This window comes from Dermacentor andersoni, chromosome 6 (genome assembly GCF_023375885.2).
Source record: "Dermacentor andersoni chromosome 6, qqDerAnde1_hic_scaffold, whole genome shotgun sequence".
Classification (NCBI taxonomy): Eukaryota; Metazoa; Arthropoda; class Arachnida; order Ixodida; family Ixodidae; genus Dermacentor; species Dermacentor andersoni.
Window position 1 is genome coordinate 68,596,113 of NC_092819.1, and position 26,890 is coordinate 68,623,002.

General features: G+C 46.5%; 1 protein-coding gene across 1 annotated transcript; it reads left to right on the forward strand.

Moving 5' to 3' along the window:
- The first annotated feature begins 6,745 nt into the window (after nucleotides 1–6,745).
- LOC129382412 (uncharacterized) lies at nucleotides 6,746–25,188 on the forward strand. The gene is made up of 3 exons (XM_072288936.1): nucleotides 6,746–7,020; nucleotides 8,814–9,103; nucleotides 24,635–25,188. Exons 1-3 carry the CDS (start codon nucleotides 6,746–6,748, stop codon nucleotides 25,009–25,011), a joined length of 942 nt encoding a protein of 313 aa, XP_072145037.1. The 3' UTR covers nucleotides 25,012–25,188.
- Nucleotides 25,189–26,890: the final 1,702 nt, after the last annotated feature.

Genomic DNA, 26,890 nt, shown 5'->3' on the forward strand with positions numbered 1-26,890 from the left:
TCATAATGAATGCGGCGGAGGTTGAGGGAGTGCGCTTGAAGGTACGTGTTTATGCCGTTGATCTCCACAACACCGTAAGTACGCAAACCGATGTCGCAGAACACCCGATGCATCATTGTGTTTTCTCCGTCATCGCTTGTTTGCTGTATGCCTACTAATTCTTCATTTCTTCAAGTGCTGTATCCTCCTTTTGTCCTTGTTCTCTTGTGCTTCACTTACAGTATGTCGTTCCGTCAGCTGTAATGCGCATTTGCAAAACCAATACGTTTGATAAGACGCAGTGGTTATCATAATTTCACTACACGTGTATTAAGCTGGCACATATGGTTCAGATACAAATACCTGTATGCGAACTTGCACGACGTTGATGCGGAGATTAGGATAATTATGACACCCGTAAGGAAGAGGCAGCTGACGGCCGTATAAGCTGTTGCGTTCTTTCCGCCAAACTACCCGGCCTGGTAGTGCTGTAAAGATGCTGTATAAAAGTGACACGCGGTGACAGGGAAATTATTATACTTAGCAGCCGACCGTACGTTTTGTAGTTTAGGTCTTCTTTCTTGTGCGTTTGTGCTACCCTTATTATTGAGCCATCTCTTGACTATGTTCTTGACTATGTAACCGCGTTTGTGTGGATGCGTAGACGTGTGCTTTTTGTTGTACTTGTAAAATGCAAATAAAATATTTTCAGGCTTACTCAATCTTTCGTGTCGTGTGCGTTTATTCCAATCGAGGCCATCGTGCCATCTGGAAACCGCATTCTGTCAGTAGCCCTACACGAAATGCAACAGCTGGAGCGCGGCGGCACTACTCGGGATGCCCTTAAAAGTCAGTTCAGAGTGTGCCTTAACTCGATAGGACTCAGCGCTACATGTATTCTGCTGCGCCTCGATCGTGCTCCCGCCAGTTTGGTTGCTGTGTGGCAAACGTAGCGCTACATAAATATGTAGGCGCTACGTTTGCTACACAGCGACTAAACTGGCGGGAGCACGATCGAGGCGCAGCAGCCAGAAACCCAGTAAAGCCACAGAATACCTGGTAAAGCGTGTGCAAACCTGGTGAAGCGTGTGCAAAACCCCGTTTCCGTTTCCTGTTGTAAAGCGCCACCTGTGGTCACATACTTTAGTTCACGACGCCACCGCTACGCTTATTTCCGTAGCACTGTGGAAGGTACAGTTTCCCTTCTCTAAGTTTGTATAGGTGTTCTGTGGCGAGGTCCGATGAGACGAAGCGTTGTGGAAGTTCATTTGTGCCGTCATATCACAGAAAAAAATAACATTTTTTTTTTTCACCTGCGCCAGAGCATCAATGTCAGGACACCAAAACCAGCAAACGTAACTACGTTCCTGTTTATTTTTTCTACTTTGACTTTTACTCGCGAGGACACATTTATGGTACCTTCGACTGGTCGCATGTATGCCCCGAAGCAGAGTCGGGTAGATCGGGCGTTTCCCGAGCTCAAATGTAGAGGACAAGCGCGCAAGCCGAACGTGCGACTCGCTCTCGGAGGAGGAAATTGCTGATGCGAAACCACGTGACTACTGCCAACGTCCGATGTTTCGCCTATCCAAAGCTCCCGGCGCTGCCCAAAAGACAGGCCGACGTGCCGGCGGGACGAGCGTTCGTCGAGACGCCAGCATGCAGTGGCCTAGGTTGCCAAGGTTACGGTGGGCCGTCGCCAACAGCAGCGACGCGGCGCTGCGATGACGTTTCAGTCTCGATGACTGCTCCGACGGCAGGGCTCCGAGCGCCTCAGAGCGCTTCAAGATGGAGGAGAGCAATCGAGAAGAACCAGCCGAACGCAGGGCGCGCACCCTCTTTCAACCAGCCGAAGACAACGCCGCTCGCGAGAGCGCTCCAGAGCGCTCAGAAACGACCAGCCGAAGATAGCATTAACCTCTTCAGTTTTCTTCCTCTCGCTACCCACAGTCTGCCAGAGCCATCCAGAGCGCATGCGTTTTCCTCTTGTCGCCCCCACCACCGCGCGGCGCACTTCGGTGCGCGTTCGTTTTTCTCTGGCTGAGTGGGTTTTGGCCTGCCAGTGTGTTGAGCGCTTTGTGGAGGTAAAGGAAACAATGGTTGCTCGCCGCCATCACTGTGGAAACGCGACGGATTACAACGCGTTCGCTTTAGGGCATCACCTTCAATGTTATCGCAACGTCTCAGGAAAGTCTTTAGTCTCGCCGGTGTAGGATACCTGAGTGCGTATGGTTCTCTGTGGACTAAGTGTCTCACGCTTTTTCCGATATTCCATCGGTAGCCACATTAGGTTACCAAAGTAGGCATTCACTTCTGGCCAACATGCTTTCCTTGCCATTTTTTTTTTTCATTTCGCTGCCCCTCCTCCTCTTTTTGCGGAAAGTAATGGGCCACGGGACTCTTCACTTGCCGGATACTCTTACTGTATTATTGCGATAGCAATTATAGGGACACTCCAGGCGCATTCCTGCCGTCGCCGTCGCTGTCATGTTTTGTATAAAGTCCAAGGCCGAGAACATCGTCACCGCGTGCCGCATGCTGTATGTGCGAGTGAGAGCGTAAGGGGGGGGGGGGATGTGTGAGCCGGTGATGGTGGCTCAGTCTTGGGTGCTCATGGTAGAAAAGAGAAGAGGAAGAGCGCCGCCTTCCGTCGTGAGCGATCCATCGGGGGAGTGGAGGGAGGGGGAGCGGGCCTTCAGATTTTGTGATCTATGAATCTGCCATTGCACATCATGTTCATTTGCTTTGACGCATTATATACAGCGACTTTTGCTTAGAGACGTATAGTTATTGAAGACTTACACGTATATTTAGATACCTTGTTGTGAGGTTTTGTGTATATATGCAGTAAACGTTAATTCTGGGGACATTTTTTGCCCTTTATCAAGCTTTATCTTCGCACTTGTATATTACATTATAACTTCGCTTTTCTAACGTATATTTTGCAGGACTCCTGCTTTTAATGTATGCACTCCGTTGCGACTACAATTTCGGTGCCGTTATTTACAATACACGACCGGTGACAGCTGCTCCTGCGCAATACGGTGGAACGAAGGACAGCGCCATTGATGTTTTTCGCTGGCCGTTGTATATGTATAAAAATGTAAACAAAGTTCTTGAATGACAAAGTTTCATTCAAATATTTATCCTCAACTTCTTCATTTCATGGCTTTTACGTTTTTCATATCACCAGCATGCACTGCTTTGCTGGTTTCGAGCTGATATAGTTCTGAAGTTCGTGTGATATTTTCTTTACCTATTAAATACACAAAAAAGCATGGAAGCATTGTTATCAGTTATTTCTGGCACAACTTTTGAGGCATACGAATATATTCTTTTATGAAAAAATACATATTTTACTTGTCTTGACAGTGCGTAGCGTTCAAGAATTCGTTTGCAGCATATTTAGCAATGGCAATGCAGTTATTATTCGTGTATGTGATCGCTCCACAAACACTACAAGGAGGAGACCAAGCTGCAACGTGAGCGCCCCCTTCCCCCCCCCCCCCCCCCGCCCCGAACGAAATTTCTGGCTACGCCACTGCTGCAGGTGTGAAACAAGCTGCAAAAGACTCTGTGCGAGGCAATGTTCCACCTGCGGTCTGAAACAGCGGTTCATCAGTTGCGGGCCCGCACAACTGCTCTTGCAACTCAGCTAGATCTGAACGAGCCTCGCAGTGCTAGACCTACCAAGCTGACGAGGAGGTTTGAGATGTCCAGAAAGTTTCTCCGGCCAGTTGCGCTTGATCAGAAAGCAGCCTTGCACGAAGGATACTTTCCGGCGATCGACCGTATTACGAGCAAAATGCGGCAGCGCTTCTATTAAGCTAGCATGAAGCAGCTAGTGAAATTAAAAGGCACTTACCCCCAGAGGAAGACAATTTTCGACTGGCGATCTAAACGGGGCAAAAGGCGCGCACGCTGCAGCTTTTCATCTAAGGCGTCTCTGGACACAGTTCCTTTCCGTCTTCTATTTTATCCAATGTCGAGTCTTCATCAGTTGAAAACATTTCGAAGGCGGCAGGCAAAATATGAACAAGTCCATGAACTACTATGCCAAGTTGTGAAATACATGCAACTCCTTCTTTCTGTACCTGCATTTGTAGCTCCGGCAGGGCGCTCATTCAGCGCTTTACGCCGAATGAAAACTTGCTTGCGCAACGACTTCTTCTCACACACCTCACTTTGCACGTTAACAAGGAAAGGACCGCCATGCTCAGCTAAGAAGGCGTTATCAAAGGTTTTGTCAGCAGGACTGCTGAGCGTAAAGCCACTTTTGGTCTTTGAGACGATGTGCATCTCTCATCATACCTTTGAAGTCTGTAGCAGACTGTGTGCACTAAGTGCGTGCATCTATATATACATCCATCTCCTTTCTCTCCGCTCGTTACCTCTGCCTTGAATTACCGGACGTGAGTCCTTAGTCGGACAGTCTAGACCTGTTTCATGGAGCGGCACTGCCTTGAATAAGCTTGTGCGTATCAAAAAATCATTCTGCTTCGAGCAATACATACTGCGTTGCTGCGTGCACAGCTCTTCTCCGTCCCCCTTCGAGTGTTGTTTGTTTTCACGCACGCAACAGATAGGAACGCGGGTTATAAGCGCACTCTCAAGCAGAGAGTAAAACATTGGAGTATTCCATTGAACTTCACGTGACGACAAGGAGGACTGTTAACCCAAGGTGTGGCGCCCCTGGCTCGCTAATCGAGAGATCGTGAGAGGAAGCGCCTGGGTGACGCGTGAGAGCGATTCATAGCAGCCACCGCAGACAACCTCTGCTCATGCAGCGCTTTCTTTCTATACAGACAATGTGCGCTAGCCTGGCGCCATCTCGTAGACATCGCCACCGCAAAGCCCCTCGAGCGCGGCACTACGCTGTTATTCGGACGTTTTCGCAATACCCTCCTCCTCCACCTCCCTCGCGATCTCTTCGCTCTCGGCGCTTTTTTCATCTGCAGCCTCCGCTCCTCGTTCGCTCTCTCCTTTCGCTGTGCTCGTTCGCTTGGTTACGAGGTAGGACACCGACGCTCGCCGCAGGAACGGGCGCCTAATAACTGCGCTCTGAAAACACCAAAAACTCAATACAGAAATGCTGCCATTTCCTCCCCTGCGCTGCGTGTGTGTCAACACCCCCCTCCCTCTTACACTCAGAAAATACTTCCGGAATAGATGTCATCACCAATAGTATAAGTAGGACAGGGTAACATAGCGATGTCACAGTCAAAGTTGACAAATAGTGGTCAGAGGATTCACATATATACAAAACTTGCAGACACTTAGCATTGTTTTTGTCAACTCCCACGAATGAACTGTGAATGATCATGCTTAAAAAAAAGCAACAAATATTTTAGACACGCGCTATGCCTGAAATGCTGCCCTTACCACCACAATACACAGCGGTGTCACGCGTGTGCTTACGAATCAAATGAGCTATGGCCCGGCGCAACTGTAAACTGCCCTCGCCACACGAAACACCGGTATTGCATGAACGCTGGTTCACAAGGCCGTCAAACGTTAACTAGGTACCCGCCGTGGTTGCTTAGTGGCTATGGTGTTCGGCTGCTGAGCACGAGGTCACGGGATGAAATCCCAGTTACGGCGGCTGCATTTCGGTGGAGGCGAAATGCGAAAGCACCGTGTGCTATCGCATGTCCGCATTTTTTATCCGTTTACGTGCACGATAAAGAACCCCATCTGCTCCAAATTATTCCGGAGTCTCCCACTACGGCGTGCCTCATAACCAAATCGGGGTTTTGTCACGTAAAATCCCATAATTTAATAATTTTGTAACTTGGCGGCCAACAATAGAAATATATAAAAGTATAGAAATATAAAATAAACGCCGCCCAATAGTACTGCTCGATCACGCGTTATACGCTGTGGACCGTTGGTGCCAGGATCTATGATTGAACCTTTTGTTGACAATCAAAGCGGAAAAAACAATAATTTATGCTTCACGGAGTAGTAATGAGGATGCGCAGATCACATCAATAGGTAGAGGCCATCAACATAATCATACCGGTACTCACTGGTTAAGTGATAGAGCTAAGGAAAAGAAAGGGGTGCGGTTATATAAAGAGACCTGCAATGTCATATACAGCGAGTCAAGGCGAACGCAAAGCTAAGGTGGCTTTGCGGGCATGCTCGTCGGTGTGCCTGCACATTCGTTAATATCAGTTGACATGTTGTTAGGCTTGTTCATTAGGTAGGACTCGCGGACTCCGAGGTCGTGATGACACGTATAGTCGCATTCAGTTTTTCAAAGGAATGACCCAGTAAGCCGACGTGTTTAGATGGAGAAAGGTTAGCAAGCGTATTAGCGAGCGATCTGTGGTTATTGATGCGTATTCTGAACGAAGTTTCCGTTTGGGCGATAAATTGCTTTCTGCAAACACAGACGGTGCAGTGGAACATACATATCACGTTGGAGCTATCACAACTAAGTGAGTCGTAAATTTTTAGGGCGAATTTCGAAAACGTGATAGTGACGTGTCGTGTGGTTTTACTTGTGCACATACCTTGTAATGTGATTCGTAATCGACACTTGCGCATGAACGCTTCAAGCCCTAAGACGTCGAAAATATCACTGCTCTTTAGCAAAGCACTTCCAGAGAAAATGTTATTGCAGCATTGTCTATTTATTTTCATGTTTTAGAGTGCTGAAGAAAAGGTGGTTCCGTAAAATATGTTCAAGAATGTTGCATGTCCTGTGATAGAACAATTTTTTGTAGCGGCGCCAAATTTGGCTCGCGTATCTGGAGCACAGATGGCGTGGGAGATAATGCCAAAGACGTGGATCAAGTTCTCGACCCGAGTGCTAGTCCAGGACAGGCGGGACCTCGCAGAGCTGAGGCGTATGGCGCAGATTGTTCTGGATGGCGTGAAGAACGACTATCGCACGGTGGTCACGTGGCGCACGAAGCTGGGCAAAGTGAAGGTGCTGGAACACCTGAATGTTCTGCGCTGGCGCCTGCCCGATGAGCGCGACTACGACTACGACATGTCCCTGCGTTCTCCTCTACTGCACGCGAAGGCCAACAGGTGACGTCACTGTCTGCGATGTAACGCATTATCCCATATCCCGTTCTGTGGGAGACAACAGCTACTTCATTGGCGCAAGCCTTAGGTCGCTTGCGGATCCGCCGCCCCAGTCGTTCAGTTACTGCGTATAATTCCGCTGCTGAGCACGACATGGCGGGTCTGTCTCTCGGCTGCGGCAGAAGCATGCGAATAGGGCTCAAATGCAAAACAGTTCGTGTATTTAAATTTATGCGTATGTGGTAAGGTTACGACTGCTCGGTGTCACTGCTGTATTGGATCTCCTTTTCCTCGTGGTTCATACGTGCGATGATAGCGCGTGTCTTCCTCTTCTATTCCCAACAGGTAATGCAGTCACAAAATTTAAATAGTCCGACACTCCTCTTACACCACTCACGCGAGAGGTGACGCAATAGAGAGTATCGTGCGCAGCGACTCTGTCCTTCTCTAGCCCCCCAACTCGCTCAAGATCTATTTGATCCACTTCAACTAGAGGTCGAATCACCTACCAACTTATTTTAAAACTCAGCTCTCCCGCAGGCGCGTAAATATTTTTGAAGGTTTACTACATGCAATTCGTGGAGATTGAATATATCTTTCGACAAAGTTAACCAAAACATCCACACCTTAACTGCTGAAAGTGATAGTTTCGAAAGGGCTGTTTAATGCTTCCTGTTCAGTTATACGTTGCAGACCAAAGAGCCACAGCACTTGTAGGAACTAGCATCTAGAAGACCCCCTTGACACTTGGTACTTGACATACAATGACGCAGGGCACACTTTGTAACGGTGTAATGCGTAATAAGCATGACTGGGGACTCGCTACGCAGTGCCTGCCATTAAAAGACGCGAAAGCCCATGAGACAAATGCCCTCCATGCCGCACTGAGGACGTGAAAGTCGAAGCCATCGACGTAATAGGGGGCCTGAATGCACTCGGTGTAATTTATTGGACGTTTGGTTTTATCAACAAGCACACGCCAAGAAACAACAACTCGCTCACTTTCTTCGAATATTTATGCGGCATGAACAACCCTCCTCCACGGCCAACGGTCGTAGGTGCCGGTTCAGCTATTGAACGTGTGAGTAGTGACGATTAAAGTTTCACAAGTCATTTACTTCTTGAGCTGCCTTCATGTCACACATTTCGCTGGTGCATGCCTAAGAAATATAAGGCATAGCACTTCTATTAAAGCATCACGTGCACTCAGTAGAGCATCAGTAAATGAACCTGCATGGTAGTTCAATGGGAGTTAATATGTTTTGCGCTGGGTTCGTTACCAAGCGTAGCGACCACGATTGTGCATTCTAATCTTCAGCAAAGTTCATAACAAGCGTCTTCTTTGCAGTGGCAACTAGCTATTGTATCAAGAAATTGATCAATTTAAGTGCACATAGTCTGAGCACTAAACATAGGTCTTACGCTGGTTCACGTTGCTAGCGTAGCCTTAATATCAACTACTAACATGTTGCTTCAAAATTTGATGAAACTAGCTTTATTACCTTTATTCTTATCCCCAAAAATTTATGGAGAGCTACATAACATTTGTGCCATATGCTCACTATTTTTCCCTTAGCAACTAACTCTTTATATTTAGGCGACTAGAGCACCTCCAAAGAAGGTTCAGGATGCACGGCCAAGCCCGATTGCAACCTCCCTGTGCCCATTGTAGCCTAAGAGCGACGCATTTTTTTTCTGCGTCCTTCTTTACCATGACGTTTTTACTGTGCCACTTATTAAGCCGGCTTGCTCACGATCTCTTCAATGGGCCGCTCCCTGTGTGCGCGTATTCTCAGGACGTATTTCTCGAGAGTGGCTTCGCTAAGGCTGCTCGCTCGATGGGAGAGCGGCGATACTTCCTGCGTCGATGACATTCGCTCCGACCCAGAATGCGTCGCGCCCGAGCGAGCCTTGGTGCGCTACGAGTACGACCGGAACCTCCTCTGGGTGACGCCCGGGGCCCTGGTGCAGCCGCTCTTCTACAGCGGCGCTGAACCGCACATCAACCTGGCCACACTGGGTGCCTTGCTGGCCTACGAACTGTGGAGCGCCGCCCGTAGGCATGTCCCGGCTCTGCAGCCACCTGGTACGCCGTCGCGGTGGGCCGATGCGTTGGTTATCTATGAGAACCAATCGTTGGCGCATTCGCGCTGTTTCGAGCTCGACCTTATCTTGCTCTCTTGAGCTAAAACCGAGCATTTCTTAACGCATTCATGCATCTAGATCTTTGCGATGGTCCATTAACAAGGATGCAGAGCTCTAAAAGCTCACTTCCGTTCCAACTTGTCCATTCGTTAGCTGATTTAGTGGTAACACTACTGATGTCGACAGTAGTTTACAAGAGGGTTGTAGTTTGACTTTTTAGTGAAGTACACCAGGATGCCACAATAGCTAGGAGCCAACCTATGTATGCCGATTCCCAGTGAGGCGTGTGTCACAATGCGCACACTTCTGGAATCGAGCAATGAGAGATAAGAAAAGTAATTATGACCCGAGATAAGAAACGCAGTGGAGGAACCTCGTCCGTAACGCAGGGATGGAAGTTTCGTAAGTCGCAACTTGTTTCATTGGGTGCAATGGCATTTCTGCTAGGAAGCAAACTGTCGGTCTAAGTGCTTCATTGAAGTGAACCAGCTTTGAAATTTAAGGTGTGTGCGTGTGCGTGTGTGTGTGTGTGTGTGTGTGTGTGTGTGTGTGTGTGTGTGTGTGTGTGTGTGTGTGTGTGTGCGCGTGCGTGCGTGCGTGCGTGTGCGTGCGTGCGTGCGTGCGTGCGTGTGCGTGCGTGCGTGCGTGCGCGCGTGCGTGCGTGCGCTTTACATGCGACAATAACGATCTGATTATGAAGCACGCCGTAGCGGGGAAGTCAGGGTTAATATTGACCATATGTGGGGCTCTTTGACGTGCACCACCAGCATTTCTTTTTTCATTTGGCCCCCAGCTGAATGCGACAGCCCCTGCCTGGATTGCATTCCGCGACCTAGTGCTTAGCAGTGTAACGCCAAGAAGAGAGAAGAACGAGAGAAGGGCAGAAGGAAGGGCAGAGAGGTTAACCAGACTGTAACGCCAAAGCCACTAAACCGCTAGAGCAGGCGAAGCAGCTGTAGCATTCCGCCACCGGCGCACTTCAACACCGCGTTGCCGCCTGTACGCCTCGGATATTAGCACATAATCTATTTCTGCGTTAGATTATCGCGATGTCTCAGCGTGCAAGTATGCACATTGTGACGGGCTGCGGAATTTTCGCTGACGCGCCTTCGGCACCGAACCGACTTGGGTGGGTGGCGTTGCGCGGTTCGCTGCTATAGTGTGGTCTTGTCGTGCTGCCGCGTCCAGGCCCGGCATACCCTTGTGGTGAAGTCGGTACAGTGGCTAGTTTTGTAGTTGCGCGGAAAGCTTGCGAGAAGATGGTGGCGATCCATCAAAAAATAGATTATTTTTCTTTTCCCACGCAGGCAGCGCCACTGAAAAAAACCTTTAAAATGCGCATATGCATAGACATCTAGTATTGTTGCAAAGTGCGCCATGCATCCCGTGCGATATGACCGCTTACTCCGTCTCCACGACCACCATCCTCCTCTCAGAACTTCGAGCAGACGAAATATCAAGTTGTGACTCAAGAAGGTTAAGGCAAAACTGCTGCAGTAGAAATTATGTCCCGAAGGTGAAGCCACACAAGGGGGGCACGTTAAATCTCTAAATAAACGATAAAAATGATGAAGAAGCGCTTTTCCCACGCTTCCCGCGTTAATCAACCTCCTTGGTTAATTACGGCTTATTTTACCAGACGGATGCTTATTTACGCGTACCTCTGCATTACCCTTTTTAGTGTGAAATCTAGATATCCTGGCGTATTGTATTGGGGAGAATGTCATCCATATTCAGAAGAAATTACTATTTTTGTTGGGAACAACCAGCTTTTATTTTTCTAATTAGCCTAGCAATACAATACCAGAGCCAAATCACTTAATCTGTAAGCGGATATCACCGGACAAGGCTCTATTTCAGGTGAAGGAGGGGCAAGCATTGGCTTCACCTTTCCTGGCAAGAAACTACGGGATCTTCCACTCCAGCATTTTTTTAACCTCCTTGCTGTTTCCGGCCCTCCGGCTCCTCGGCTCTCTCGTCTACACATTTCCTGCCGCCTTGCAGGTACACCTAGTACTCTGCGTCGTTTGAACAACCGTTGGTGCCAAACGCTTCTCCGTCCCTGGATTCTTTGACAATGTCATGTGAACTGCGTACAAGAAGCGGGTCTTCAGTCTTCAGTGAACGTAGTTGCTGTTGTAAATAACGTTTCACGAGGCCTTGCCATGAACCTTTCTCCCTAACGATCGTTCGTAGAGGACAGTCTGGCTCGTGTGGGTTTCCCGTTAAGAAGACTTCTAATGCACTTGTTGCAGTCTTCTGAGCCTTTCTCTCAGGCGAATCCAGGTTGAAATCCATCAGCATCCTGATGGCCGTCCTTATAAAGCTTTAGGTTAAAGCCACAGGAAGCAGTACTTTTCAATAGCGGCAAGGGTCGTTTCTTCGAATGTCTCTTGTCTCATTACAACAAAACACCATTCTTTGTTTGCCTGGATTACAACAAGGTCACACTTGTCCAGCGCGTTGACCCCGTAATTAAGAGGAGGCTTCTCCGTGGCGCTGTTCTTAGCTCTGTCCCGTTCATCATCCTCAGTAAAAGTGGCTACACGTGGAGCCGTGGCAAGGAGCTGAGGCCGTTGACCGCCAGGTTCAAAGCTGAATTTTCGTCCTTTGTCCAAAATCTTGTTTACAACGCTGGTACGTTTCATGCCATTAAAACGTATGGTAAAACATATAGGTATGTAGATGCCTATTGTCCGATTTTGAACAACGTAGACGGCCCTATCCCCGACAATATTATTACAAGTATTTTTAACGTTCTCGACCACGCAGCACATGTACTCAGGTTCACCTGGGAAACGGCGGAGGACAACACTATCCAGTTCCTAGATGTAGAAATTATCTTCAAGCCCAGCCACCTATGTTGGTTGTAAAACCAAGAACTAAAAAAATGTCTACTGTCCGTTGACAATGCACATTCATAACCATAATCATCAGCCTATATTTATGTCCACTGCAGGACGAACGCCTCCCCTTACAATCTCCAATTATCCCTGTCTTGCGCTAGCCGGTTCCACATTGCGTCTGCAAATTTCCCAATTTTATCACCCCACCTAGATTTCGGCTGTCCTTGACCTACTTCCCTTCCTTTGAAGCCCAATCTGTAAATCTAATGGTCCACCGGTTATTATCTACCCTACACATTACATGACCTGCCCAACACTATTTTTTCTCTTAATGTCAACTAGAATATCGGCTATCCCCGTTTACTTTCTGATCCACACCGTTCTTTTCCTGTCTGAATTACGCCTAACATTTTCCGTTCCATCGCTCTTTGCGTGGCCCTCAACTTGACCATGTGTTGACACCGGTAGAATGCAATGATTGTGCAGTTTTCTTTTCAACGACAGTGGTAAGCTCCCAGTCAGGATTTGCTATGGTCGGCCGCATGTGCTCCAACCTATTTTTATCACTCTGTAAATTTCCTTCTTAAGATCAGGGCCCCTTGTGTGTAATTGACTTAGATAAGCGTATTCCTGTATACACTCTAGAGGCTGACTGGCGATCTTGAAATCACTACTAACCAGCAGTGAATTGAACTTAAAGATTGTGTCTCCTTGCCTAACCCCTTTCTTGAAAAGTAGCTTTGTACTTCTAAAGAACCAAGGTAACTGTGGAATTATTAGACAATTTACAATATACGCTTGTATGTCTCCAGTATTCCTTGATTAAACGATATTTCTATGACAGCTGGTGTCTCAACTGAATCAAATGCATTTCATAATCTATGAAAGCCATATAGAAAGATTGATTGTACTCCACAGATAGCTCGATTACCTGTTTGATGACATGGATGTGATTCATTGTAGAATATCCCTTCTTGAAGCCATCCAGTTCCGTTGGTTGATTGAAGCCAAGTGGTGTCCTGATTCTATTGGAAATTACCTTCGTGAGTCCTTTGCGCAATATTTAAAGCAAGCTGATGCGCCTGTAGTTCTTCAATTCTTTAACATCCCCCTTCTTGTGGATTAGTATGTTGGCATTCCTCCAGAACTCTGGCACAGTTGAAATGGCCAGCCAGGCATTGCGTATAAATGGCCTCAGTGTTTTCACGCATGATATCTCCTCCATCTTTGATTCAATGGACGGTTATTCCATTCTGTCCTGCAGCTTTACCTCAGGTCATGTCTTGCAAGGCCCTTGTAACCTCTTCGGTAGTTATAGAAAGAATGTGAATCCAGTTCACCATTTCATCGAATGAAGCTATCCTGGCTTCTCTGGGTACTGTGCAGGTCAGTATAGAATTCTTCTGCTAGCTGCGCTTACTATATCATGGAAATGGCTAATGACTTTACCCTGCTTATCTTTCAGTGCATAAATTTTGCCTTGTCCTATGCCAAGTTTTCTTCTCACTGATTAAATGCTGCGGCCATTTCGTAGTGCTTCCTTAATCTTCTCCACGTTAAAATTTCGAATATACCGTACTTTCTTCGTGTTGACGAGTTTCGGCAGGTCAGCGTATTCTATCTGATCTTCAGTTGGACCCCTTTATGCTTTGTCGTTTATTTATTAGGTTTTTTTGTTACCTGGGCGAGCTCACCTACTGGTTTTGTTGGTGCCACAGCTCCCACTTCAATTGCTGCTGCTGAAATCAGCCTAGTTACGGTTTCATTCATTACCTCCATGTTATCTTCACCTTCCTGTTTTAAAGCTGCATATTTGCTTGCCAGTACCAGCCTGAATTCGTCTGCTTTTACCCTTACTGCTTCTAAGTTGGCCCGTTTCTTCTTGACTATTTTTATTCATTCTCTCTTCAAACTGAGAGTTATCGTAGACGTCACTAACCTATGATCACTGCACTTTATCTAACCTAACACTTCTACATTCGGCACTATATACACGCTAGGGTCGGCAGAGAGTATGAAATCTATTTCATTTCTTGTTTCTCCATTATGGTTTTTCCAGGTCAGTTTCCTGGTACTGTGCTTACGGAAGAAGGTATTTAATATTCGGAGCTCATACCTTTCCGCTAAATCTGCCAACATATCTACTATAGTGTCCCTAGAATTGGTACCGTTGCTGCCATTTGCTTGTTTGCCAGCTTTTTTTCCCACTTTTGCATTCAAGTTGCTCATGACTACTGTACACTGAGCTTGCACTTTTCTCATTGCTGATTCAGCACCTTCATAAAACTGTTTTATTTCTTCATCATCTTTATTGGAGGTTATTGCGCAGGCTTGTACTACGTTTTCTCCTATACCTCATATTCAGCGTTATTACGACTGCTGCTATCCTCTTATTAATGCTGTAGAATTCATCAATGTAGCCCGCATTGTCCTTATGGATTAGGAAGCCTATCCTGTATTTGCACTTATATGTAACATAGAGAACGTGGCCCCTAGTCGGCACTGTATAAACCTCATCAGTTCTTCTAACTACACTAAGGCCGATAATATCTCAGTCAATGCCTGATAATTTCTTAACCAGCCGTGTTAAGCTAGCCTCGCACGAGAGAGTTCACATGTTGAACGTTGCTAGGTTCAGTTTCCAGTGGCGGCCTGTCCGGACTCAGAGATTCTTAGCATCCTCTGCCGTGTTTCAAGTCTGACTGCCATCTTGATCAGGTGCTCTGCATCCACTGGGGACTGTGGGCCATGGGTTAATTGCAGAAGTCGTGAGAGAGGTAGCGTCCGAATACTGCCCCAGGAAGGCCAACTCCTGTTCTATGGAGGGAGTGCCTTTGTTGGAGATTAGTGCACAGTGTTGAAGCGGAGCGCACACTTAAATGACGTTAAAAGAGGTATTCCCATGATCTACTCGAAAGCGTCGCTACATAAGCCTTGCCACCATGAGATGCAAGGTGCTTTCAATATACAGATTGAGCACCTAAAAGCTCCAAGTACCCTTCTTCGTCGTTTACAGCGTCTGCGAGGCCCTTCTTCAGAAGCTGAAGCATTCAGGAAAAAATGGCGCTAGGGCATGTCAACGACAGCGAACGCTAGCCTTCCAACAATTCTAAACATCCAACCCATCATATATTCACATGACATCGCACAACTTGGGCAAAGGGGTTTCTAAGTAAAACTTCAATGTCATGTTCTCGCTCCCGGTAAGCTTTCAAAAAGTACGCTCCCTCACGTCGAAAAGGAACCATAAGCAGCATGATAAGAACATATGTCACTCGTTTCATCAAATGCGTTTCTTATGTCGTTATAGGGCCCCCTCGGTTATGAAAAAGTTTACGTAGGACAGATTGGAAGGTGCTTCAGTCATAGGGCAAGATAGCACAAGCTATCGATTAAGAACATTTCGGGAGGGCAATTAGCCGAACATTGCAAAAAAATTGCGCGTGCTTATCGCTATTTGCGGGCATCACATGTCTAAAGGGGTCACAAGACAGAACAGCGAGAGGAATTGTTGAGGCATTTCATATTTTGATGCCGGGTAACAAGTTTATTGGCACGCCTTCTTTATTACTTAAAGGCCAACTTCTACGAAATTCTGGACGGCGTAAAAAGCCCGTTTCAGATAATTTAGACAAGCATTATCTTTTAATGAAAATTTTGAACTCCGAACGGGCGCTTCACAAAACGCACGCAAAAGTCAATGTTTTTCATACCGAAATTGAAAAAAGAAATACAGCCGCCATTACCACTCGCCGGAAGTGACGTCATTTTTAGACTGTTGAAAACCAATGGCTGGGTGGTGTGCTTCTCGGTTGTGTACTGTTCCTGTGTATCAGCGAACAAGTCGTGCAAGTCTACAAGCCACAGAGTTAGCATACTCTGCTAGCTGTTAGGTGTGATGTGTCTACACCGCTGCGCACCCGCGATGTTCTTTTGATGCGAAATATTCTCAGGGTCAAGCCAGTTTCCTGTATCTGATCATAGAGAAAGACATTCAATAAGAGCGGACACTCCGAGTGGTCCAATTGACTGTAGCGCACCAAGAGGCTGAACCCCACTTCCGGTTTAGGTTCTGGGCGCGCGCGTTTTGAACGCTAGCTGGTACGCGTTACGACAGCTGTGCTGATCAGCGTAGCTTTTTGTTGTTGTTGCTTCTACTGCTCAATCGCGCGCTGTCCGGAAGCGTTCTTCTTCTCGCAAGAAAATATTATTGCAAGCGATCTTTGCAAGCCTCCATCGAACCTGTCCTCTGTGTAACTTGGAATTTCATAAAGTAAACGCAAGGCGCCTTATGAAATTAGATGTTTATTTTGCTTTATATAGATGCTCGTTCCGTGCTTCTTGTGCCTTCCTCCAGTGTTGTGGCACCATGTAAGCTGCTGTAGTTCCCGTACAAAACTCCACCGGACGCTATCAGCTGAAAATAGAAGTAAATTACAAGCATGTTCCATATCGGTGTTTAGACCTTACCGGAAAATTACGCGTTGAGGCGAAACATGCGAAAGTGGTGAATTGGGGAGATTAGGAACAAGGACAATTTGCTTTTACAGACCTGGAGTAGAATATACCAGACTCATCCCAAGCAATACCATACACAAAGTATGATGCAAACAAATGGTTTCCAGCCATTCTCCCATTCCCGGGCCTGATTACAAATGCATCATCATTCTTTGGCTCGGCTGTTACTTAGTTCTTCCTAAATTTTAGTTGCTCGCCCGTGCAATGTCAAATAATTTCTACATGTTTCGTGAACATAAGGAATGTCACTTCATACTTCAATTCTTTTATGCATTGGTTACATCACAGAAATTACGACGGGTGTATTCTGAGCTTGAGAATACAGTTCATTTCAGTATTACCGCTTTGGCTACGGTATGTCACGAATTCGCGACATTCGGCATTTGCGGCACTGAATGACTAACCCCCTTATTCACAAACGCGCCTCGACTCAACCCTCCACTCGAAATGCTCCTTGAGTGCGGTTTTTCGTTTCACAAATCGCCCTCCACTCGAAACGCGCCTTGAGTGAAGGAAAGCTCGAGCGTTTTACTTGAGAATGTCAAGGTAGCCTCACAGCTACCTTGAATCGCTCCTTGAGTGAAGTTAGGGCGTAAACGTGGAGGCCTTGTTATCTGTCGCTCACCTCGTCAGCTTTTTCGGATGGACGCCAGTTGACTCCGTAGCTTTTCTTTAGTTAACGATGTTCCGCATTTTCAAAGGCTTCGTTTTTGAGACCGGTGCAATCCTCTGGAGCGCTTCGGCAACGGAATTATTCCACTGCGGCGCCGAGGCAGATCGGCCGTCCTGTCGAGCTAGTGCAGTGACTGTCGTATTAGTCCTATCATGAGCCAGTTGTTGACCAGCATACAGGTATTCTTCGCGCGAGTGCTCCAAAACTACTATTGGCGCCAGAGCATTTACGTGTTTCTCGCGGCTGATCGTACAAGGCCGCATCAGTTCAAGCACGGTGCGATACATAACTGCGTCGGACTTCTAACCTATGAAAAGAAAACAACGACGAAGAATCCTGCGATTAGTGCGTGTATTGCATGTGTGAATGTATTGCTTGTGCAAGCGCCGGCAGTCGCCCGCGTTCGCGCGTTTTGAACTAGGGTAGATCGTCACTGACTACTCTAATCCAAGGACGGCGAAGCACACCACAGCAAAGCGATCATCTCTATAAACAAGCAGGTGCGTTCACTTTAATTTTTTTTTCAATTTTCTTTAATTCCATGCAGCTAGTTGCGCTAGGGAAAACAAATCATTGTACTGTAATTTTGCATAGACCGTATGCCGTTGGTGGAATTTAAAGTCGTAACCAACAATCACATGAGCCTTGCTTCAAAATATTCAGTTTAATTAGCTTATCATGCCTATGAACATCCGAGCCCAATGAGGAAGTGGCCAGTCATTCAGAATTATACGGCATTCAAAATTATACCTGCATGTATGCACAAGTGAATGGAATGTTTTATTTGAGTAAGAAACACAATAACAATACAACAGAGTACACTTTTTGCACATCACATTATTTTTTATTGTGTTAAAAAAGTTGTAGCAGTGTAGTGACAGCTCCTAGTGTAGACATTGCTAGCAAGTCGTAGCAGATATATCTCGCATATCTTTGTTGCGAACATTCCAGCTATCTAGAGGGTTCATTATGTAAGTGTTAGATCGCTGTATGTCGGTCTGACTGCGCAATCGCCAAACCAGCTGAAAAAAGTTTCTTTGCAAATATAAATAAAAAGAGTATGAGCTTATTATAGTAAAAACAAATCGCGCTCTATAACATAAATGTCTTAAACGAATTTAATCAATGCGAAAAGTAAACTAAAGAAAACAAATACAGTACCTAAGATTCTTTTCATGCGCCTTAACATCATTGTATATTTATCACCAACCCCTTGTCTTATGCAGGAACCAGGCTGCCAACACAAGCAGGCAGATCAACTGCCTTTCGAAGTGTGCTGTGTGTGATGCGCTTGCATTGGTGTGCAAGTGAAGAGCTCCAGTTAATGTGTCCAGCTGCACTACAATAGTTGCCGCAATATTCTGGTTTAGATGTCTATCCTACCGCATCTGACATCCTATCAGCTCAAACATCAACACTAAAAGCAGTGGGACTGCATGCATTTGCCTTCATAGACACGTTGTAGCTGAAGCGATTGCATTTTTTATACAGGTTGTTTTCTTCAGCCATATTTATTAAAATAGTATCTACCCCTTAATAATTTCTAGTCAATCCAAGTGCCATTATTTTTTCTAAAACAACTTAACATTATTCTCGTCTCTTTGCACTTTAATAGTATGCAAATACAGCGTGAACTCTGATGTTGCAAACAGAAGCAGTGGTATTGCTTACAAATATATTCTAGACTAAAACTCCACCTGCATTCTAGACAGTAGCCTGTCGGGTGTAGGCACCCGACGGCGTCTAATGGTAAACCCTTGCAGAATATATGCCGTTTCTGCTTTGGTTCTAACTTCAGCTTAAAATGAATTATGAGGGTCGCAACAATGAATTTCTTCCAGTGGATAGGGATGACAGCTAGCTCCCATGGGGCTTGCAGAACTTCACCAATTGAACAAGGAACGAAACACAAGGTAGCAGTGTGTCTTGTAGTATCCCAAATTAGCTTCAATGAAGATGCAGACTGTCACAATGACAATCCTGAAAAATACGGTACAGAGTGCATCACTACCGTTACTTCAGACAAGCTGCGATTAACCATAAAATTATGGAATAATTCTTAATGTACACTAGATCATGCTAAACTAGCTTCACCATACTAAAATGATGGTTACAAATACTACGAAACTGCTGCATCACAAATTGTGGCCAGTAAAAAACTCACATCGCAATCGCAACCCATCATGGGCCACTGATGGCTTCGCACATCATAATGATGAATATATGGTCTCCAAAACAAGTTTATATGACAGTTGAACAGGAATAAAATATGCGTTTTATTTCATTATGGTATAGCTGTTTCATGTTTGTGGTTCGAAATAACACAGTGTCCATTTCGCCATTTTGTCAATGTAGGGAAATGTAACATCAATGTATTACAAAGTTGATGAAAATAAGCACAGACTAATTACCGGCTATGTTAGTCAAGTACTTCTTGAGCACCTAGGTTCTTTCAGGGAAGCGGGCTGGTGCAATTCCAACTGGTAGGCACAAGCCTTGCTGTGCAAGCCTTGTGCCTACCAAGCCTTGCTGTGCAGCACAGACATTGCTTTTTTTCATCAACTGGTCCTTCCAAAGCCCACATCTTTCACCGGAGTGCCAAAAATTTTATGTACACTGGGCGTTCGCGCGCTAAGTAAAATCAGTATACCTAAGCAACGGAAATAAAAAGACATAGCGCAACTAAGAGAATGTGACCACAGCGTGAACTTAAAGCACATATTATGGAACATGCATCAAATGCTACCACATAACACATTGAAAAATGTAAGGCGAAAAAATGCTAATGCTGGGGGAGAACTACTGAGAAGTGAATTTTCATAATTTTAAAACATTGCGTAGCGTATATGTGAAGGGAGGAAGCACTGGAAATGTAGGCACCAGTGCTGGTTCATTGACCACGTCTGCTGCAATTTGAACAAACCGACTAACCACCACGGCTTCTAAAACAAAGTAAAGGACTCAAAAACGCTTTTCCTCAACCTGCCAGTGCTACGCACACAACCATATCCATTCTGTCACATGTATACTATAACGGCTTCTCCTCAATACTGAAAGATTTCATACGCGATACTGGAATGATCGTTGGACATAGACGCCGATAGGTACATTCTGCATTTTTGTTTAAAAAAGCGGCACCAATACGAGACTGTCGTGCCGAATCTCCCACAAGCTCCGATTAGTAAAAAAAAATGTTTTGCGCAAACTTATGCTGCCTCAAAAAAAGTGAAAACCAAATACACTATACTGATGGGCGATTTCAATGGCAAGGTAGGCAAGAAGCAGGCTGGAGACAAGGCAGTGGGGGAATACGGCATAGGCACTAGGAATAGCAGGGGAGAGTTATTAGTAGAGTTTGCGGAACAGAATAATATGCGGATAATGAATACCTTCTTCTGCAAGCGGGATAGCCGAAAGTGGACGTGGAGGAGCCCGAACGGCGAGACTAGAAATGAAATAGACTTCATACTCTGCGCTAACCCTGGCATCATACAAGATGTGGACGGGCTCGGTAAGGTGCGCTGCAGTGACCACAGGATGGTAAGAACTCGAATTAGCCTAGACTTGAGGAGGGAATGGAAGAAACTGGTACATAAGAAGCCGATCAATGAGTTAGCGGTAAGAGGGAAAATAGAGGAATTCCAGATCAAGCTACAGAACAGGTATTCGGCTTTGACTCAGGAAGAGGACCTTAGTGTTGAAGCAATGAACGACAATCTTGTGGGCATCATTAAGGAGTGTGCAATAGAAGTCGGCGGTAACTCTGTTAGACAGGATACCATTAAGCTATCGCAGGAGACGAAAGATCTGATCAAGAAATGCCAATGTATGAAAGCTTCTAACCCTACAGCTAGAATAGAACTGGCAGAACTTTCGAAGTTAATCAACAAGCGTAAGACAGCTGACATAAGGAAGTATAATATGGATAGAATTGAACAAGCTCTCAGGAACGGAGGAAGCCTAAAAGCAGAGAAGAAGAAAATAGGAATTGGCAAGAATCAGATGTATGCGTTAAGAGACAAAGCCGGCAATATCATTACTAATATGGATGAGATAGTTCAAGTGGCTGAGGAGTTCTATAGAGATTTATACAGTACGAGTGGAACCCACGATGATAATGGAAGAGAATAGTCTAGAGGAATTCGAAATCCCACAACTAACGCCGGAAGAAGTAAGGAAAGCCTTGGGAGCTATGCAAAGGGGGAAGGCAGCTGGGGAGGATCAGGTAACAGCAGATTTGTTGAAGGACGATGGGCAGATTGTTCTATAAAAACTGGCCACCCTGTATACACAATGCCTCATGACCTCGAGCGTACCGGAATCTTGGAAGAACGCTAACATAATCCTAATCCATAAGAAAGGGGACGCCAAAGACTTGAAAAATTATAGACCGATCAGCTTACTGTCCATTGCCTACAAAGTATTTACTAAGGTAATTGCAAATAGAATCAGGAACACCTTAGACTTCCGTCAACCAAAGGACCAGGCAGGATTCCGTAAAGGCTACCCAACAATAGATCACATTCACACTATCAATCAGGTGATAGAAAAATGTGTGGAATATAACCAACCTTTATATATAGCTTTCATTGATTACGAGAAAGCGTTTGATTCAATCGAAACCTCAGCAGTCATGGAGGCACTGCGGAATCAGGGTGTAGACGAGCCGTACGTAAAAATACTGAAAGATGTCTATAGCGGCTCCACAGCCACTGTAGACCTCCATAAAAAAAGCAACAATATCCCTATAAAGAAAGGCGTCAGGCAGGGAGATACGATCTCTCCGATGCTATTCACAGCATGTTTACAGGAGGTATTCAGAGACCTGGATTGGGAAGAATTGGGGATAAGAGTAAATGGAGAATACCTTAGTAACTTGCGATTCGCTGATGATATTGCCTTGCTTAGTAACTCAGGGGACCAACTGCAATGCATGCTCACTGACCTGGAGAGGCAGAGCAGAAGGGTGGGACTAAAAATTAATCTGCAAAAAACTAAAGTAATGTTTAACAGTCTCGGAAGGGAACAGCAGTTTACGATAGGTAGCGAGGCACTGGAAGCGGTAAGGGAATACATCTACTTAGGACAGGTAGTGACTGCTGATCCGGATCATGAGAGTGAAATAATCAGAAGAATAAGAATGGGCTGGGGTGCGTTTGGCAGGCATTCTGAGATCATGAACAGCAGGTTGCCATTATCCCTCAAGAGAAAAGTTTATAACAGCTGTGCTTTACCAGTACTAACGTACGGGGCAGAAACCTGGAGGCTTACGAAAAGGGTTCTACTTAAATTGAGGACGACGCAACGATCTATGGAAAGAAGAATGATAGGTGTAACATTAAGGGATAAGAAAAGAGCAGAATGGGTGAGGGAACAAACGCGCGTTAATGACATCTTAGTTGAAATCAAGAAAAAGAAATGGTCATGGCCAGGACATGTAATGAGGAGGGAAGATAACCGATGGTCATTAAGGGTTACGGACTGGATTCCGAGGGAAGGGAAGCGTAGTAGGGGGCGCCAGAAAGTTAGGTGGGCAGATGAGATTAGGAAGTTTGGAGGGTCAACATGGCCACAATTAGTACATGACCGGGGCAGTTGGAGAAGTATGGGAGAGGCCTTTGCCCTGCAGTGGGCGTAACCAGGCTGATGATGATGATGATGATGCCTCAAATATGCTTCAGGTGCTAATGCCCGTGACATGAGCAACAGTCATGCTTGAGCAAATGGGAAACGTTTTATCGACAGCGCCGCTGCAACCTCGCGAAAACCGCATCAACATAATGTGCTTCTATGCAAAAATGGTTCACTCACCCGTATTTTTTGTCCTCTTGTCGCTTTCAGCGAACTTTCAGCACCAATCGGTCTTGAATTTTGAAGGTAAACAAAGCTGCCCATCGGCCGTTCCATCTATGGCCTCCTTCGAAGTCAATTCTGCTCGGTCACCATACACTCGCGGACAAAATCACCCATAATAACCACGATTAACAGCTGCAATGTGAGCCACCAATGAAGAACTAGGAAACAAAGAGCAGCGGACAAATACCAGCGCAAACATTCTTGATTTTCAGCCATGCGCCATACCATACTCTCAGCTGTTGGGGTGCGAATGTTGTCAGACCTCAAACGCAGCTCCCGCTTGATCTATCAGTCGAATGCACACAGTGGCAGCGTTGCCGAGCTAAAGTTGTACATTGCACCATGTAGTCGTTTGATTAGGAAGGTGAATTAATGGAAACACATATTGTCTTAAATAATTGTAGTTTAGATAAGCACATTTAGGAATAGTCTCGATATCAGACGCTTCTCTCGGTCGGTGCACTTCACTCAAGTCAAGGGCGCATTATCAAGGCGTTCCTTGGCGGAGGATAGGTGCATTCACCTATCCTCCGCCAAGGTGGGTAGGCGCCCGCGTCTTGCCCGCGTCTCCTTTCTTTAACGCTGCGAGCCCGGTACTTCCCAGTCATGAACGGCATGCGCGTTATCAGTGTGACGCAGCATTCTCGACAGAAAAGTAGCGAGCGCCGAGTTTTCAAGAAAGGAAACGCAAGCAAGGCAGATGACGATTATCGTTGAGGGACAAATATGCACTCCAAAGGGAGCAACCGTTTTAAGAGTGTAGGAAGGGGCTTCGCACATGCCTTCAGCTGGAGGATATGAGCGACAACAGCTGTCGAAGGAGAAAATTGGTGCGAAGCCAGCGTGCGTAGCCAGTGGCGTCGCCAGGAATTTTTTTGAGGGGGGAGTGAGGGTCACGCACTTGACCTGGGTAGGTGGGCGGAGCATGCGGCTTTTTTCACATTTTGTACCAGGCATTCATGGCAACATAAATTTCAGAGGTAGGGGCTGCGAGGGAGGCTAAGGGCACGTACCTGATGTGTCCTCCCGCCCCTGCCTGGCTACGCCACCTCCCAGAGTTAGCCAGCGTTAGCACTGACAGCACCCGACACTGGTCAGCCGCCGAAAGCCCTCGCCAACAATGAAATCGACCAAGATGCAAGGGACAGACAGCTTTTTGTGTGCGCCAAGTGCTATGCGTCCTTGTGTCTGAACGAAGGTGTCATGCTTTCAGCAGTTTACACAGCCGCAGGTTACCAGAAAAAGTCGCGTCGCTAATTCGTGTAATATATTGTCATCTTGTCTTCCTAATTGTCAAACAAGCAGTTCTGTGGAAGTTTAGCCAGGAACTGCCTCAGACGAGGGCAAACTAAAGTTAAAATCTCCTGCAACATTTTTTTTTCTGCCATGCCTTTATTAATTTCAATATTAAAGGGTTATATAAGCACGTTTGTTCCTCCTGAGCAGGGTGCCCCACATTTTTCGCTGGTGTGCCTTGAATTTGTCTGAAGTATTTAACATCTGTCTTATAAAGCCCGCGTTTGTTGTTCGTTGTCTCGGTCAAATCTGACGGTGGCGGCTGCATGCCACGCCCGCGCAGGTGACGTGTCCTCGTTCGAGGATGAAGTCTCCTGTCTCGTGACAGCTTACCGCAACATCACCAACGACACGACCCCGGCCGAGTTCGTGGCGACCGAAATATACAGCCGGCAGATGGCGTTGCGCACCGTCATGGACTCCGCCCGCAAGTCCTTCCAACCGGCCAGGCGCTCAACGGGCCGATGGCCCGACGTGGGCGAGGCTCAGCTTCTGTTCGTGCGCTACTGCTCGCTGTTCTGCGCGCGCCAGTCTGCGGGAAGGACGCGAGTAGCGCAGTGCGACGTGCCCGTGGCGTCGATGCCCGAGTTCGCGAGCCTGTTCCGCTGCGGCCGCGTCGATAACTTGGGTGCAGTGGCCGCCGACTGTGGGCCTACGTAGCTGCGGGTCACGGCGTGGTTCGCGACGCCGACATAGCTGTCAAACTGTGGCCGTTACTAGCACCGTCGTTTCGACGACGTCGTCATTCTCTTTCGAGGCACACTCCTTATCCCTGTATATCGCCTAAATTTTCCCTTTGGTTAATTTTATTGGTTTCTTAATGCATTCACGCCTAGTAATAAAATAACCAAACTTTTTCCAGTTTCATGCAGCCTAGTCTTGTCATCCCTTAGTATAATGTAATGTCATCAGTTCAATGTAATGTGTCCATTTTGTTCAATAATGTTGCGCTCGGCAAGAGACACCTTATGGCCGGCGGTGAACGGTGCGTGAGCCATCGGTCTGAATCCGACCAGTGGCGACAACGTCCTACTGAAGACGAGTGAATGGACATCAAACAAGGCGCCATGTTTCTTGTTTTTGTTTTATTTTTTTAACAAATTGAGTAGATGTCACGTCTGAGCACGTCTGAGCAGATGCAACTTGTCAGAAGTGAGGAAGAAGAGTCGAGAGGAGACTAAGTTGACTCCTTCGGAGCAACAGTAAGAGGAACGAGGGCAACGGGTGGAGTATCAACAGCGCGTCTGCTAGTCGATCCACGGGATTACAACTGTGTATCGGGAGTAGTATTCAATTCAGTAAGTATTGCACACTCATCAGTTAAACGGAGAAGGCTGGGAGCAATCACAATTTTTCTGGATGTGATGCGGCCATAACGGTGAATGAACACTTCGCATTTGTACAATCTCAGCGGATCGAGCGGCGATGATTTATTCTCGAGGGCAAACCACATGACCTGTAGCTGTTACAAAATGGCTATGCGCATCATCTGTCGGCATTGGTGACTGGCTTGGGTAAGGTATAGAAGGTGCTGGCGACAACTGACAAACGGGGAGGCGGACACCAAGAAATCCCAATCCAAAATCTGTTTGTTAGTGCACTCACGTAGCACCGCACATATTGTGTGCTGACGGATACCATTTTGCGCGTTGGTTACATGCAGTACATTGCGCGATAGGGTGAATTGTGGAATCGTTTGTTCAATGCAACCGAGTGCCGCAATATGTCATGGTCACTTTTTGTAGATGGAAGCATAAATCAAACCGAATTATATAAATGGCTGCACCAGTGTCAACAATAGCTTCGACGCCAACGCCTTCCGCCAACGCTAATAATAGATCCGACGGTCGCCCTATCTGGAGGAATTACAAGCATTCTGGTGGATGCAATACGTTTTCCCTCCTGAAACTGCAGCGTGGAGTTTTCCGAGCGGAGATCAGGGGCCTGGGAGGCTGGCCGAAGACGGAACACTGAGCGACGGCGTGGCGAAGGTGAGCGGAGCCGAGATAAACGGTAAGGTGAGAGGTATATCGGCTGTGTATGGGGGAGACGGTAAACGGTGCCAAGAAGATGGGTATGTCATCCGCTGGTAAGTCACAGGTAGACGGGTATCGGAACGTTCTTGACGAGGACGCCAACCAGATTCGCATGGTTGAGTACAGACCTGCGCCGAGACTAAAGCCATGTGTGTGTTTGTGCAGATGCTGTGGTCAGAGGCGTGGTCCTAAGTGGAGACATCGAAACATCGCGGCTACGTAGGCATATGTTGTTACTGTGTAGAATGCTGGTAGCGTCAGAAAACATGGTACGCAGAGTAGACGCGGGCTCTTCGTTAATGCTTGCGTGCAAGCCAGTCACAGGAAGGGAGGTGACGGTGCCAGAAGCACAGGAATAGCATTTCGCGGGGAGTTCTCACTTATAACAGTGCGTATCAAAGTGCACAGGTCCGCAGCGAAGCTCCACAGGACAGCATCAGCTGAAAAAAAGTAAATTACTAGCATGTGTCATTTTCATATTTAGCCCTTATAGGAATACTACA

What these genes read in the sequence shown, in the direction of transcription:
- LOC129382412 (XM_072288936.1), top strand. Translation starts at nt 6,746, where the DNA reads ATGGCGTGGGAGATAATGCCAAAGACGTGGATCAAGTTCTCGACCCGA. An exon ending in CTGCACGCGAAGGCCAACAG is followed by an intron (nt 7,021 to 8,813) that starts GTGACGTCACTG and finishes GCGTATTCTCAG; the next exon opens with GACGTATTTCTCGAGAGTGG. An exon ending in CCCGGCTCTGCAGCCACCTG is followed by an intron (nt 9,104 to 24,634) that starts GTACGCCGTCGC and finishes ACGCCCGCGCAG; the next exon opens with GTGACGTGTCCTCGTTCGAG.